Source organism: Rutilus rutilus (genome assembly GCF_951802725.1).
Source record: "Rutilus rutilus genome assembly, chromosome: 4".
Classification (NCBI taxonomy): domain Eukaryota; kingdom Metazoa; phylum Chordata; class Actinopteri; order Cypriniformes; family Leuciscidae; genus Rutilus; species Rutilus rutilus.
Window position 1 is genome coordinate 16,298,486 of NC_140212.1, and position 17,106 is coordinate 16,315,591.

The 17,106-nt window shown below is 40.4% G+C and overlaps 1 protein-coding gene across 1 annotated transcript in view; it reads right to left on the bottom strand.

Annotated features, from left to right (window-relative positions):
• Positions 1 to 1,032: 1,032 nt before the first annotated feature.
• Positions 1,033 to 17,106, bottom strand: part of pawr (PRKC, apoptosis, WT1, regulator) — a 66,400-nt gene continuing 50,326 nt past the window's right edge. The window contains exons 4-6 of the mRNA XM_084408290.1: positions 13,437 to 13,527; positions 10,288 to 10,392; positions 1,033 to 2,370 (exon numbers count right to left, since the gene is read on the bottom strand). Of these exons, the coding sequence (XP_084264416.1) occupies positions 2,284 to 2,370; positions 10,288 to 10,392; positions 13,437 to 13,527 (283 nt within the window). The 3' untranslated portion in view covers positions 1,033 to 2,283. The remainder of the gene's footprint in view (positions 2,371 to 10,287; positions 10,393 to 13,436; positions 13,528 to 17,106) is intronic.

Here is a 17,106-nt window from a genome sequence, read left to right on the forward strand (position 1 = left end):
ACGGCTCTTTCTCCATAAAAATGCTAATCCAGACGCACGTCTGTCCTGGAGCAGCAAAGTGGGGGAGATGAAGCAATTACTAAAGCATTAGCGCGATAGCAGACGTTCCTCTTGGGGTGAGGGCTCTAATGACCACAGAGGCGTCGCTTTATTAATATGCAGGAGTCCCTGCATCCTCTAGATAGCAAAGCCTTCTGCTCGGTAGCCTCTGATTGGTTTTATGAATGCCTCACGATTTCCCGCGGCGCCAATCTGGGCCTGTTCTATTCACAGAGGACTGAAATCACACAGCGGGAGACGCTGGGTGAACGTTGTAAAAAGCGTCAAGATGATGTCAGGATCAAAGTTTAGCCAAAAATCAAGATAAAGCAATTCTACTTTGCATACAGTAAACAAAACAAAAACTTGTGACAGAGGTGATTCTCAAATTTCATGCAATTTAAAAGGATAGTTCACCCAAAAATGAAAATGGTCATTATTTAATCCATGTTGTTCCAATTATGACTTGCTTTGTTCTGTGGAACATAAAATTGTTCATAAAAGTTACATTTTGTATGTTTTTGTCCATACAATGCAAGTCAAGTCAATGGTCACCAAAATTGTTTGGTTACCAAGATTCTTCAAAATATCTAAGAAAGCAAGGGTGTGTTCACACCTTGTCGTCGGATCAAAAAAAGGAAACGATGCACGCGGTCCTGGTTTGCTTGGAGTTCACACTGTCAAGTTTTTTAAGACTAAACCTAAAGGAATTGTAATGGGTAAACTGTCAACGTAAATCCTATGACTAGAAAACCCAGAAATGCTTGAGCATTCTGTCCTTTTTAGGATGGCTTCTTGCGACTCGTCCTGTTTTTGGTTTGTTTCGACGTCTTTGGTCCGTGTTGCGTTCATATTTCAGTCTAACAGCACCAGAGTCATTTTGGATGCAGACCGAGACCCACCTTTTTAAAAGGTCTCGGTCTGCGTGCTTGGTGCACACCAGGGTTCGGATGGCAGCGTTCACACTTATTCAAAACGAACCGCACAAACAGAGCAATCGCACCAGTTTATTTGAATCAAACCAAACATGCCAAGTGTGAACACACCCGACACGAAGGCCAGTAAATGACGTCAGAAGAGGTATAGATTTTATAATGCTGTCCATTTGGTTAGAAATAAATATGGTTAGAAATACAATCATTGCATAAGGAAGAATTTGATTAATAAATAAAAAAATAGCATGAAAGATTTTTATGCAAACTTTTTATTCAATCTTCTGTACATGCATTACGTAAAGCAATGGGAAACAGATATCTTCCACCCCTATAGTAAAAAAAAACAAAAGATACCCCCTTAAATCACTTTGCACAATACATGTCATTAGCACTGTAGATTAGCTCAATATAGATAAGAACCCCAAAACGGTGAGCAAACAATTGCAGTTTATAAATGTCATATCGCGGCCTTTACGGCCTACAAGAGGCCCCACGAACACGCTTAACGTCTCCAAACGGGTCTGATTAATTGAAACCGTGCAGCAGCAACCTAGGCTACGAGTCACGCTAACCGTACATGATGAAAAGCTACAGCTATTGATACCACGAGTTTAAACCACATGTAAACATTTGAACAGCGTGTAAAATGATCAGACAATAACAGATAATATTCATTACAGCATTTGCAAGCTTCAAGCCGGAGACCTATTCATAACGTCACGCTCAAGGCCGAAGCGCCGAAAAGGAAAACGGGAAGGTCGCAGACGTGACGGAGTTGCACCAAGTACCGCCAACCGCCAGGGAGGATCGGTTACCCGGTTTAAAACGAGGCCATAAGATGAGATGCGGGCTACTGTCTTAACAGGCACTTTTTGGGACTCATTTCCATGGGGTAATAGAATTTTTGACAAAGGCTATTGTAATAGAACAGGAATTTGGTGCCACACCACGTACATTCAAACGCATTTCCTCTTTTCGTTGTCTCGCATAAGCCTCAAAAGGACAGTCAGAGTAGCCCACGTACACGCACATTTACATTAAATAGAGGGCAAGTTCTTCCGGTTGAAGAGGGAGGCCTCGAGTAATACGGCGTCGGTGGCTCGGTTCCACATCCGGAGGTCCAGGTTCTCAAAGCCTCCCCCACGCGCGCATTGTCTTCCAGAGAGCGACAACAAGACAGACAGACACGTAAGACCAGAGCAGAGCACATAAAGGACAGAGGCGGCGGCGGCGGGGTTTTTCTACCAATCCCTCCGGCCGCCACAGCGAGACGCAGACTCCATTTCAGCCGTCCTCGGGTCACCGGGTTCTACCTGGTGAGTTGGCCGACCACTTTGAGCAAGGTCTTATTTTCCTGTTTTAGCTGCTCGTTCTCGTCTTCAATGTCATCCAGATCCTGAAAAGGTTAGAAACGTAGAGAGAGCATTACTTTATTTTCCAATCACCAAAGAAAGGAAGCTAAGATAGCAGGCCATTTTTTCAAAGCGTAACACGCCATCTAATAATGCTGTTCTTCTCCCGAAACACAAGGGAGACGTGATCCTGGATGGATTGTAATAGGGTGTCACAAACAATATGGTATTTGTAGTCTAAGAACGCATAAAACCGAAATATGTGCTAAAATTCTTATCAGTATTAAAATACTGTTAAATGTTTAGAAGATGCTCTTTAAAATGGAATTGAATGCACGAGTGTCTTTGTTGGAGGTGTTAGGAGGATGCGTTTGCTGGTTCAATACGCAAGTGTTTTTACAAAACAACTGCTGTAAACTGGTGAGGGAAAGGTCATTTGTGCTTCACAATCTTTGTAGGCAATGGCATTTTCCCCTTGTACTGTACGCTATTACAAGTAGGGGGTGTCAATTGCCAAATTCCCATGAATTTAAATGAAAATGAATAATCAATTAATCATTTGCCTTATACTGCAAGGTGCGTGTATTGCAGTGGCATACAGATACCGGCATGTGTTTATGCCACTCAAAAAAGCAGTTGTTTTATTTACTGAAAATAATAGGCTAGTAGGATTGAAAAATGAATCAGTGTGATTTGTGATAGCGTGCTAAAATGAATGTGTTAATGTGGCCAAAATGAAAAGCAGGTTCTATTATGATCTATCTATTATCAATGTTACTATTATTATACTTGATCTGTAGATAAAGATGGTTTTGCATAAAACAGCTTTATCTTGCTGGACTTTATTGCTGTACCTTAATCATGTTACTTTCTACCGGGTGTCTGTTAGATCAAAACATGAGTAGAAAGCGCTATAATTGTTCTTCACGCGCATAGTAACTGAAATTTAAAACTGTTAAAAGAAAAGGCGCAATAAACTATTGCATAGATAGATACTGTATAATACGCTACGCATCATTTTGTCTTTCCTTTGTGCTTTGAACTTTTCAATGTGGACTCGAAGCGCTGTGATCCTTTCATATTATAATACTTGTGCGCAATGAAAGATTATTAATAGCCTTTCTTGTTCTGTCCAATCTATCATATGTTTCTGCCCCAATAAACAGCTGCGCTATACATTTAAAAGATGTCTTCATTTTATTTGTTATATTTTACCAGATTTAGTGCTACACTTGTCTCTTTATTTATTCCCCACTAAATAATGTTTTTTCACTAAATGTTCAGATTGTATCCAATTATCGTGCACTCGTGATTTTTCAAGAGCAACTTTTACTGCAGAATTATCCACTAATTTAGTTTATAGTAGCTTTTTTGTCATAGATTATGATGATATATTTTTGGGATGTTTTTCTTTATAATGAAGTTGTCTGTATTTAGTAGATTGTGTTTAACACACAAACTAGTGATTAGCAGTTCAACACACAGAGTTATAGAAATTTGTAGTTGATTTAAAAAGAAACTTCGCCGGTATCGGATCGGATCGGTATCGGTCGATACTCTGAATTTTTGGTATGGGATCGGTGCATCTCTCTTAACAGTGTTAGGCAGCAGTCTACTAATAGCAAAGCTGTACGTTGAACTGCTTCAATAAAAGCGATGTTAGCAGGATTAATAATCACAAACGTGACATCAGCACAATCGCGTAGTTGCAACAAAAGAAGCCGTGGCCTCGTCAAAAGATCTGACAAGAAAGCAACAAGTTTAATTTACAGTTTCCTTGGTCAGTAACGATGACGGACAGTCAGTGGAACGACTTGCGCCACACTTTTTGGAGATCTGAAGTAAAAAGAAAGGGTGAAAAGGTGTTAAACTGGAGAAATATGTACACGACTATGGAAATGTGCAGTTTTGATTTGAAAAATCAAATAAAGAATACAGCGATTATTAGAATAGCTATCAGACGTAGCTTTTTTTACAAGGAAATATGTAATGGCTTACACTCTGGGACAAAGTAAATAATAACATGTTTTTTGCGTACAGAGTGCGGTTGAAGTATTTCCTCTGTCGTTGTAAATGCTATTCTGGCAGAGACGCGGAGCAGAGTAGTCAATTGCATGCAAGCCGTGAAGATTTCAGCACAGGTTGCACTGTAAAGCGGAGTTCATCAGCCAAATCAATGGCAGGCTTGTGAAAGGTGAAAATAGTGGCAGTCATTAAGTCCATGCACTTGTGTGTAATGGGGTGTATAGTGTTTTTTGTTGTTTGTTCAGTTGTGTAGCGGTGCAGTAGGGCGCAGAAAGGCTGGATGAAGCCGAGCTACAACGGCAGCGTCCAGGGCCGTCAGTGGCAGTTTGGCCGTGTCAGGAGAGAACAATTCTCTTGCTGTCTTTTGTTGTTCAGTGGCGTAAAGAGGAATTTGTGTTTTTCATAGGAGTCTGTTTAAGTGTGAGTGACCTTTTCACATCTGTTCCTGGAAGCTTTGTTTACAGTGTATTTCTGCGCGTATGCATTTATTTGTTCCTATTTATTTGTATTGAGTCTTGTTAGCATATGTACCTTACAGTAAAGGGACAAGACAGACACATCAGGCAAACCTTTGAGCGGTCTAGCGACGACACAACAGACTGTGTTTGTTGGCGTCGTCAAAGCTGTTTGTGTTGGAATCAAACGAGAGAACAGACTGCAATCTAAGACAAAGACAACAGCTCTGCCATAAAAGGGTCAGAACCACCTACTGGGTTTGTTCCCTGCTGTAGGACTAAAAGTAGAGTGGCTTTCTAATGCTGAGCTGGCCCATGATGGAGAGGTAAGGGTATTGACCTGGACTGCTGGATGAGTGGAATTTGGGATTGCTGAAAAGGGGGGAATAAGTCATAAGAATGAATCAGTAGCCAGGAGAAATAAAAAAAGTAAAAATAAAATATATAAAAAAAATATATAAAAATTGTTTAATGCATGTGTAGTGAATAAGGCAAGTCAAATGTGCAATTCCATGTAGTAATAATGTTTAATGCACAGCTGTGATGTAATGAAAATGAGTGTGTTGATGTGTATTATGAAAAAGATTCTATATGCAAGTATAAGAACGGAGCCCTGTGTGTGAGAGTGAGAGAGAAAGTCCCCACAAATGAGGGAGTGAAATATGAGGCAAAAACAAGACAACACTTGTTATTGTGAGTGAGACTTTATTAGAGTGATCATGAATAAAGCAGCACAGTAACAGTTCCTGGGGTTCTTGAGTGACACACCCAGGGCAGTGGATAGGGCGGCATGGAAACGAGCTGATGAGTGGCGTCAGGTGTGGAGCGAGAAGCAGCATTGGTGTAGGAAGGTCTGTTGTAACGCATAGCTGCGTGCTATTGGTTGACGAGGTGTCTGGCAGGTGTGGGACAAGCAGCAAAGAAGTATTTGAGGCGCAGCATTCCTGTAGCGGCAGCGGAAGCGGCAGCCATCGTGCTCATCCCTCGTCGTGTGAAGACCGGCTTGTGTCAAGACCTGCGACTCTACCTGCGCGACTCCACCGAGGGGACGCACAGGAGGGGACGACTACCCTACCTTTCTTCTTTAAAGACACACACATGAACACTCAGCAGGTATGGGACTCAACTATTTGACGACTAAGCTTCAGGAAACACGCAATAAATTACTATCATAAAAGCTTGTGGACAATCTTCCTAATGTGCTTCAAGCTACCATAATTCCTTGTGCTCTTTCATACCACAACCAGGTCACCATAGTCAGGACTTGCCTCCACCACACATGCCTACAACTTTCTATAGTATGCCTACTGACACTGGGATTATCCTCTCCAGGTGTGTTTGATTGTGGTTGGCACTAACCCAACTGGCCGGACTTCTACAGATGATCCAGAATGCTGCAGCTCATCTTGTCTTCAACGAGCCCAAGAGGGCCCACGTCACTCCTCTGTTCATCTCTCTGCACTGGCTACCTATCGCTGCTCGCATCAAGTTCAAGGCACTGACGCTTGCTTACAGATCTATCACAGGCTCAGCTCCCTCCTACTTTCACTCACTCCTACGAGCCTACATCCCTACCAGAAGCCTACGATCGGTCAAAGAGCGACGTCTCGTGGTTCCATCACAGAAAGCCACAGAATCACTTTCCAGAACATTCTCATTCACAGTTCCATGCTGGTGGAACGCTCTCCCCACCCTCATCCGGAATGCAGAATCCCTGACAACATTCAAAAAACAGCTGAAAACCCATCTCTTCCATGAGCACTTAACCTCAAAAAAAAAAAAAAAAAAAAATGTCCCTTTAAAACCTCACTTACTGTGCTTATGCTACTCTGAATAATGCCTGAACCTCGTATTCTGAGCACTTCTTGCGTTGTTGTTGTTGTTTTTTGCCTCTTCTTGATGACTCGCTTAATTTTACTCCTAATTTGTAAGTCGCTTTGGATAAAAGCGTCTGCTAAATGACTAAATGTAAATGTAACCCCAGGTTTGGACACTCCTGCCATATACAGAAAGCTACACATCACGTTACTTAAACATGACCAATTCTTGCTTTATTACTACTCTACATAGCATTCATTACTTACACTATTTCTCCATTCCTCACTCCATTACAATATCATAACCATACATACACTGAAACACTAGAAAAACAGCCACCAGCTACATTTGCTTGGAGAAATGGAGCCACAATAACACATCACACTTCACCTGAATGTATTTAGACAAAAGCATCTCCATTCAACTTCACTTTAAGTAACTAACTCCTTACCAGCTACTTTACACGTCACCACCAAACAAGCCATTCAACATATCGTTCTTCCTCATTCACACATAGAACACAGCACAGCAAAAACACTATATAAATATGGATTACCACTGTAAAGACACTGACTACTACCATATACGTCATAGACAACCCACAGAAACACAAAACAAAATCAGACAAACTACCTCAAACAATACAGACAATGTCACCTCACATCATCCAACACACCTTAACTACATTCCCAAAGACACCTGATTGTCAACATGACAATCAACTGATTTTTTTTTTTTCACCCACCAACACACACACACACACAATACAATTCTTATTCAAGGAGAGAACCCAATGCTTTCAGTTTCATGCCATCGGGCACATTAACACACCAATCGCTGACACCGCGCTGTGAAAGCACAATGGAAAACCATGACTCAGAGATTATTGCAATCTTTCAGCTCTGCATTAACACGGACACTGGAAAAGGCACACCTTTGCTTACAAGCTTCTATAATTAAGTAGCATCATCGTTACAGCTATTGCACACGCATTTCAAGTATAAAGATGACCTTTCATAAACGTGCACATCAACCTTTAATGCGTTTGTGATGGAAAAACTGTTAATGACAGTGTCGTGTTAAACTATCTGTGAAATTACATTACTAAACCTTGACCTCGTTTACCACGAGAAGGACCTTCCTGACGCTACGTCTTGCTACTTGATTGGCGCTATGTGCTCGTAAATACAAGTGTTCGCTTAGCCTGCGCCCGACGCGTGTTCAAAGAGTCCGTCCAGTTTCAGCCTCGTGTCTATCCCCATAATGTGCATCAAATTTCCAATCTGGCCCAATGCGGTGGCAGCCGCTTCACATTAAACTCTTACGGCATGAAACACACTGACACCATTTCTTGCCCTAAAGCAAATGATCATTCTAATCTTCCGCTAAGCCACAAAGCACCTTTACGACATAGAGCTGATTGCTGCGAGATGGCGACGTGGTCGTTTGCTAATAGTTTCTCTTTCGTTGCCGGTCTGCGTGAAACTGTTTGGGGACAGAAAATAAGCTTGACGCAATGCAAAATACCTGCAAACTCAACAGAGGAGACGTCCCAGTGCTGTCTAAGGTGCCTTAGTGTGTACCGTGACAAGTTAGCAGATATGTCCGTTAGCAGAGTAAACAAGTGCAACGCTGTGTGCTTGTGGTGCTTTTAATTACCACTCCTTAATGGGACACTCTATGTGACAAACCTTTATGCCACATAACTTTTTAAATCTCACATCAGCACAACAGTGCTGTCAATTTGGGGATAAAAACAAAACAAAGATACATATTTTTTCTTTTTTTTCTTTTAGCATTACCACTTTAGATGATACATTCAACAAATATGTTAACTTGCCATCAATAGCACTGAGGGAACCAAATGAACCTACTTCGGTAGGTTATAGTGTTTGATGTTTTGCGCAAATCTTCAGCATCAAACAAACCCCTGAAGGCTGAAGGACAGTCGACACAGCCTCGAGTGAGTGCTGGCCTACCTCACTGTTTTAGAAACTGATCAAAATGTGAATTACCTCTTCAAGTACTGCACTGTTTGGACCTTTTCAAAACTATTTGCTGCTTTATAAACCTAGGTTAAATGGTGAGCTTTCACTTTATTGCAATTTGTATGCCTGCCAATATGTGGTCAAAGACAATGAGGTTGTCCTGTACTGCTTCTAACTGACGTGCCGCGTTTGAGGCCGTTCGTTTCAAAATTCGACACGTTGGAGGATTGCATTCCCACAGGGCCCAACGCACCTGAGAGCAGGTGTGGGAATGATGATACTGATGTGTGTGCGGGAAGCGGGACAAACAAATGATCCGTGGAACTCTGGATAAAATGTTAGAAGATACTGTCGTGGAAATTTTAAACTGTATATTAAACTAACCATGTTTATAACATCTAACCTTATTTAACATCTAACAATGGAATAGGATGTACTGTATGAAACCAATGGAAAACTTGTGTCTTTGACCGTGTGCGTATGTATGTCAAAATAACACAGTTTTGGGAAATGAAACTAGACAGTCTGTTAGAATCTTGTGATTACAGATGAAGTCATCGTAAGATCAGAGTTTGCTTTACCTAGTAACATAGGGGTTTGCATATGAATAACCAATCAGATAGTGGGGAAATGATGTAATGCAGCCTGACATTATGTCATACCTCTATACTATAAAAACTGTTGTATATGTGTTTTACGGTGGGATGTCTCAATGGAATTTGTCTGAGATCCTCCGGCCTTGATTCTTCTTGGGGGAGTTCTCTGAGAACTGCTCGAAGACTCTCCCGGCCATTATTAAAGCATTTAAAGGACAATTGCTGAAAGTCTGTCTGTTATTACTGCTGCGCAGCAGGTCAGTTTAGGGAATCAAGTACAGGTAAGTTAGGTTAGTAGACTCGGCCAGTTGTCGACTGAAGACGCTAGAGCTAGAGTATAAAGGTTATTAAGTGTCGATTGTAGACGCTCTGTGTCGATGAGTAGACGCAACAGTTTTATTATTAAGTGTCGATTAGTAGACGCTCTGTGTCGACAGTAGACGCAACAGTTTTATTTTAGATAGTCAGGTTAAGGAAATTTCCATTACAATACGTAATGTTATTCGTCTATTGCACAACAAAAAGTTTAGATTTTATTTTGGTTGTATGCAACGGCAAGGGAAAGTACCTTTCTTTTGCCTACTGCAACAAATGCAACAAGGTGAAGCATTGTGTGTGTGTGTGTGTGTGTGTGTGGGAATTGCAAGAAATTGCCTATGACACCTGAGCAAAACAGAGTCATATTGAAAATCCACGTACATCTCTACCTGGGGGATTTTGCTGGCAGGGGGTGGGCCAAAATGTAAAAGCTGCAGCCGGGAGCAGAAAGAAACAGATTCTGCGCGTACCTCTACTGTGCACCGTTATTTTAATAACTACTCTTTAACTAATACCCATGTAAAGATCATATAGCTCCAAATATTTCAATTCATCAACTTCCAGGTGTACTGAGTGACAGCTGGCCTATTTTAGGTTAAGCCCAAGCAAAATGCTCTAGGAGCACATGTGTAATCAGCCTATAAATTGTCATTTACTCAAACACAAATGAAATGCCTATGTGGTTATCGGACAGAAAATGAAAATGACTAGGACAGATAGCGCCGCCTCTGGCCGCGTGCGCGTGTCATGAGGCTTCTCACCCTGTTTAGCAGGTCGATCTCCTCCTTCAGCTTAATGATCAGCTCGTCCTTGTCTTGATGGGCTTTCAGCAGGCGACCGTTCTCCTGTCTCTCAAAGGACAGCTCCTGTGAACACACAATTCTGTCAGATCCAAAGCCTTGCGTGCATCTCACAATGTGTCAACACGGCATGGTGACAGACTGCCCTGGACTTCTTTGGACAGTTTTTTTTTACATTAAATCAAGGTGTCTTGCATCCAAAACTTCTCATTTTATTTAAAATCATCCCAATTTTGATTATTTGATCTGACTAACAATTAAAGGATTAGTTCACCCCAAAATGAAAGTTTACTAATAATTTACTCACCCCAATGCCATCCAAGATATCCATGTCTTTCTTTCCTCAGTGGGAGAGAAGTTATGTTTTTTGAGGAAAACATTTCTGGACTTCACTGGTTACCATCGGTTTTTAAGTCCAAATCAATGCAGTTTCAAAAGTCTTTGAAGTGGTTAACCGGCGGAAGTACCGCCCCACTGTTTAGAATGCGACCGTTTCGTTTTTGTCTCAGTCTTCCTACAGTCGCATTGTAAACAGTGGGGCGGTACTTCCGCCGGCGCCGGCGTGACCTTTCAACGTGATGACGTAGTTCCCTGTCTGTTTGTTGATCAGCTCAATCCGAACTATTGAAGGTAAAAAGTCTATAAATTCTATATATTTTTTTGAAAATGACCTATCGTTTCTCTAGATAACAACCTCTTCTTCAGCTTTGATCGCGTACAGCCCGTTTAAACACTTCAAAGACTTTTGAAACTGCATTGATTTGGACTTAAAAACGATGGTAACCAATGAAGTCCATTGTTAGAAGACAAATCCAGAAATGTTTTCCTCAAAAAACATCATTTCTCTCCCACTGAGGAAAGAAAGACATGGATATCTTGGATGGCATTGGGGTGAGTAAATTATTAGGAAATTTTCATTTTGGGGTGAACTAATCCTTTAACACCATGTGTGACTGGTTGCTGAATACCTGATATGTAAATATGGCTGATTGTCATTATCGAGCTTATCGCCAAATTATTTCCTATAAATGGACAATATTTTAATTTAGATTTATTTTTCAAAAGTAATGCTTTACATTATTATTATTGTTATTACTATTATTAATAGTAATAATAATCATAATAATATGGTAACACTTTACAATAAGGTTTACAATAGTACTATTGTAGTACAATAGTAAATGTATTAACTAACATGAACTAACCATGATCAATACATTTGTTACAGTATTTCTTAATCTTTGTTAAAGTTAGCTAATAAAAATCCAGCTGTTCATGTTGGTTCACAGTGCATGTTAACAAATACAACTTTTGATTTTAATAATCTATTAGTAAAGGTTGAAATTAACATTCATTAAGATTAAGAAATGGTGTAGAAGTGGAGTTCATTATTAGTTCATGTTAACTAATGTAGTTTACTAATGTTACCAAATTAAACCTTATGATAAAGTGTTACTATTATTATTAGTAGTAGTAGTAGTAGTAGTAGTAGTAGTAGTAGTAGTAGTAGTATTAAAGGGGTCATAAACTGAATTTTTTTTTATAATGTTCTCTGAGGTCCACTTATTATTTTATCAAGATTTAACATCCAAAAACATCATTTAGAAGTAATTGGCTATTTTTTACCCTGTTTTGGACCCTCTCTTTAATACACACAGTTTTGATAAGTGTGTCGCATTCAAGACAGGGAACTGCCAACTGCTATGATTGGATAACAGTTTTGCTTATTATAATAATTTTCCACATCACTGCCATTACACTTGTAGAATCATTTTCTTACATTGTCAACTGCAGTGTTGCGTTGTAATATAAAACGTGTTGAAAGTTGGAAACGTGTTGTAATGACAGAAGATGTCGCTCACCGAAGCTTTTATTCGAGATGACAGCGAATGGCTTAGATCAAAACAATAACAAAAGCAGCATTCTAGTGCTTTCTTCCGTATGAACCCTGCAACGCTACAAGCAGAAATACTCAGTAGGTATTGCTGTCGGACCAAATATTGTCAGCGGTGCATCATCTTTTCTTTTCGGTCTCTGAAAAGCCTGTGCCAGACGGTGTCTTGTTGAAAAGAATTCCAAGTAAAATAAAGCCAACAAACGAATTGACACGATCTGAGACTTTGTAATCAAAGTCAATGCAAAGACTGTGTTTTTCCACAATTTGCCACTGCACAATGTCTTGTAATCCTCAGAGGCATTTTGTTGCTGGAGTAATCCTGTGTTTGCATCTCTGGTATCTACTATTACATGACATGCGTGAATCTGTGGGCGGGGCTAAAGAGGAAATGATGTTGAAGTATGATTTCTCAATTCATGACCCCTTTAAACATAAATGAGTATGTAGTGTACTGCAGTATAGATAGACGTATTGCATTTCATTCATTACAATTTTGTCACATCGAGCACAGTCGGATCTAGATGTAAGAGCACCTGAACATATGTTCCTACATCCTCTCAAAGACGTTCATATTTATGACTGTTTGACGCACGACAATAAAACCTCTCGTGTAGGGCCTACGCATGTCTGGGTGACTACAGACATTCCCCTCACGATCGTGTTTGTCTTAATGCGCTGATCTCAAGGTCCCGAGGAAAAATCTGAAGCCAATTAAATTGAAGGTTATTGCAGAGCTGTCGTGCTGAGAACTATATGTGAAACCACTGCAAGATAAGGTGCTAAAAAAAATCAAGTCTCACTGGCTTTGGATATTGACCCCATGCTGAAATGAAAATTTAATATCACTGTGAACAGTATGTGACCATGAGTTCGAGTGGGTTCCAGGTTTGAAAGTATGGTGACATTTGAGAGTGAGCTGCACATAGTTCGGTCACGTGGCGTTTCATAAAACCGGTGCGGACGGAGAGGTCTTCCAGAGAAAGGTCAGGACTGCGCCGTGAGAACTTGCGCAGCAGTGATTTAGGATCGACCCAGAGATAGCAGAAAGACTTCTTAAACCCACTGAAATGTTGAAAACATTTTTTACACTACATACGTGTAGTTTAAGGCAAACATTTTGCTTCAAGGATACAAAGTCTTTGAGAACAAGACTGTGAAAACCTGTAGGTGAAACATGCCGTTCCATCTTAACGGTGGACGTACACAAACGTACCCTCTCTAGCTCCTCTATCCTTCTTTCCAGGGCTGTGGGCGCGACGCCGCTGCCTTCCCGTCCGTGTCGATGGCGATGTCTTTCTTCGTCGCTGGACACACAAAAACACAATTTTCAATGCAAAACCATCACTAATGCAAATGGTACTTGTTTTAGCTCCAACATCTAAATGAATACATCTTTCTTTTGAACGTGCCAAGTACGGTACAAAACAAACTAAAAGGGGTCGTGCTTATTGACGCTGAAATTGCATTTTCGAACAGTGTGCCCGGTTCGTGACTCGCTGCCAATGGTACCGTACGCCTCTAATGGAGGCGCTTCTTAAAAGCTTAAATAAAAAAATAAAAAAACAGGTGCTCACCTTTTCATTCTGGTTACAAAAGATGCCTTCCTGAAACATGTTTTAACCAAAAAAATTCTCTTTTTAAATGAGACTTCAACCTTTTTCTAACATAATGGCTTGGAAAGTGCGTCATTTATTTCGTAGGAGCGGAAATAAGAAAACTGAAGCAGTAAATTATCCGAGTATGAAAAGCCTTTTTATGGCACAGCAGAAGGCATTAGAGCAATGCTCTTTCATTAGTGAGGAGAACAGACCTGCTTCTTACAGGACTGAGCCTTGGGACACTGCTGTGCAGCTAGTCAAAGAAAAGGGAGAAACAAATAAAAAAAGAATATCTGTCTTTTTTCATTTGTTTCCACTTCAGCATCTCTCTCTCTCTCTCTCTTTACCAAGGCCAGACACTCCGGGAATTTTCATGTGGAACTTATTTTAACCAGGTTCATTTAAATAATTACATAATGTGGAAACCTTAGAGAGAATTCCTTTGTAATATTTTACTCTTCAGGCTGATAACCTCACCGGGAATCAAATTATTGGGCCATCTTTTTGTTTCAGAGTGTTCTGAATGAGGGCTGCCTGTACATTCCACAAAAGCGGGAGGAAAAGAAACTGGCAAGAGTAGGAAACTGTTGTACCTTTATCTTTAAACAATTTTTTAATTTGCGCTTTTTACAATTCACATTGTTTTGGTGCAGCTTTGCAGTTTGGATTACTATATTGTGATATTTATCAATTATTGTGGAAAAAAATACTTAATTTGTGGTACAAGTCCATAATTAGTTTCTCTAGTCCTCCTTAAGTCGTAATTACATGTGGAATAAAATAGTCAAGAGAAGCGCATTATGGGTAATTAACGTAACACATTAACCCCATCCTGATCCAATCAAATCTACATGAATAAAACCGTGTTCGTCCAACATCGTTTGGAAAGGCAAAACAGGAGCCAGATGAGTTGCGAATTTCAGATCTGCGGCCAATCCCAAGTTAATAAAGGACAGACCCCTGCTTAAGAGAACCTGTCATTTTACATTTCAAACACTTACATTTCACAGCTACAAAAAAAAAAACAGAATTCAAAAATGTCTTTGAAATTGCTGTGAAATCAGCTGTGAAAGTGACAAACGCAACACTGGCCCTACAGAAATATCCCGCTCTGATTGGAACTAGCTTCAATCGCCTCACCTCCGTCTTCTAAAGCCTCACTTCAACCTCAAACTCGCAGACGGGCTGAAGGGCGCTCTGGCCCCCGTAATATTAACGTTCGCTGAGGTCTGGTCGGGCCATCCTCGTTCAGGCGCTGAAAGATCATTTGCCGGATCAAATATTCGCCACACTTATTTTCTTTTCGGCTAATGAGGAGGTACGGTCCTTCATACTGTATAATGAGGATATTCAGGTCAAACGTACAGAATGAAGCCGATGCTTATGAACCAAAACTATTTAGTTGATACCAGCATCATCACTATTATTAATATTATTGCTCATTCTTAGGGTTACAGATTTGAACAAACCCCTAAGAGTAATTCCTCCAGCAATTTTTGTGTGTATTTTGTGTTACTTTTAAGTGATCAAACTCTGCTAACACATGATAATAATGGACCTGTGCCATGTCTAGAGACCAGAATATCACGTTTTCAGGTAGGCTCTTTTCATTTTATTTCTTCTTCGTGACAAAGAAACCACCTTACAACCACCTAGAACACCCCAGCAACCACAAAGTAATGTCCTGGCCACAAGCTAGCATAGTGGCGACGAGTTATTTTCTTCTGAAGATGTAAAACTGTACTTTCAAAACTGCAATTGGTCCTGACATCTTTCAAAGATGACACAGCTGTAACACTGAAGACAACAAAAAAAAGTAGAACAATAATAATAATAATAATAAAAGGAAACCCTAAACGAAAAGGTCCAGAAATGCGTCCAGATAAGGTGTGTGATGTATTTTGCCGTGCCTCTATCAGTGTAGGGTAGTCTGAATCTGATAGACTCGGAGAACAGAGCAGATGTCCAATCTGAATGTTCATGTCCTGGGAATGTAACAGCCACTCTGTTGCATTAGTCCCCTGTGGAGAGGAAACGGGAGGAGGCAGAGGTAATGATCTGCTCCTGGAAAACCAGCAGGGGTGTGTGTGTGTGTGTGTGTGTGTGTGTGTGTGTGTGTGTGTGCGCATGTGTGTGTGAGTGAGAGAAAGAAAGAGAGAGAGAGGGGTACTGAAGTCAACACTAAATATGTTGGCCATACTAGCTGGCAGCAGTTTTAATTCATTCTGAAAACATTTCTATAGAACTGTGTCCATTCCTCATGAATAAACTTTTGGTTAGTACTGAACTAACCATAGTAAGACGTATTTGCCTTGTCTCTGAAACATTAAATATGGCAGTGGGACTGTAATTTAATGTGATGGTTAGCCTTCTCCTCTTATTCTGATTCACAGTGAGTGTGTATGAAGCGGTCTCAGCTGCTTGTTCTGCCGCCCACCTGTCGTGCCGGCTGCAGCAGAGCCCTGGGTGTTCAAGTGCGAGTGTCGGGGCAGAAAGATGGGCGACTAATCAAACGGCCAGACTGAGCCTCAGATGGGCTTTTGTCTGCATCACCCTGGAACCAGTGTGCAAAATGTACGAGTCCAAGCGATTGTAAACTGGGAAGTCTGATTCATTTAGTAAATCAGTTAGTTCATTTAAATGAACTAGCTCAACTAATTGGAATTGACTGAATTGAATTGATTACTTTATTATCCCCTTGGGGAAATTTTGTTGCTTGGATGTGTTTCAACATGCGTACATACAAAGACCAACAAAAAAAATAAAAATTATATATATAATAAACACCCAAACAAAAATAAAATAAAGAAAATGATCATCACTGAGACCCGCTCAGTAAACACCAACACTACCTTTCATTTAACAATTTTACTGCCTGTGGCAGGATAAAAAATTGCTGGCATCCTAAATTGGATGGCTTTTTCACTCAAAAGTCTCCAGAAGTCAACATTTAAACCAGATTTGACCATATTTTCTGTGAAGGTTGCTGAGGTGTTCTGACCGGTCATTAGCATGCTGCTACACCATTGCTACTATACCTAGGTGGTTGTTTTTCCGTTGCTACCAATCCAAGTTATGAGAGCCCACCCAAGTCTCTATGATATTCTGCTTTTTAGATGATACAGTGAGGATGCAATTATGGCAAATTAAATCCCATTTCATGGAATTACTTCTAAACTTTTCCCTTACAGTTGAGTGAATTTCTAACCTTTTTATGTAATGCTTCAAAACATTATTTTAAAGGAATCGGTTTAAAGAACAATTTGTTTGTGAACTTAACCTCAA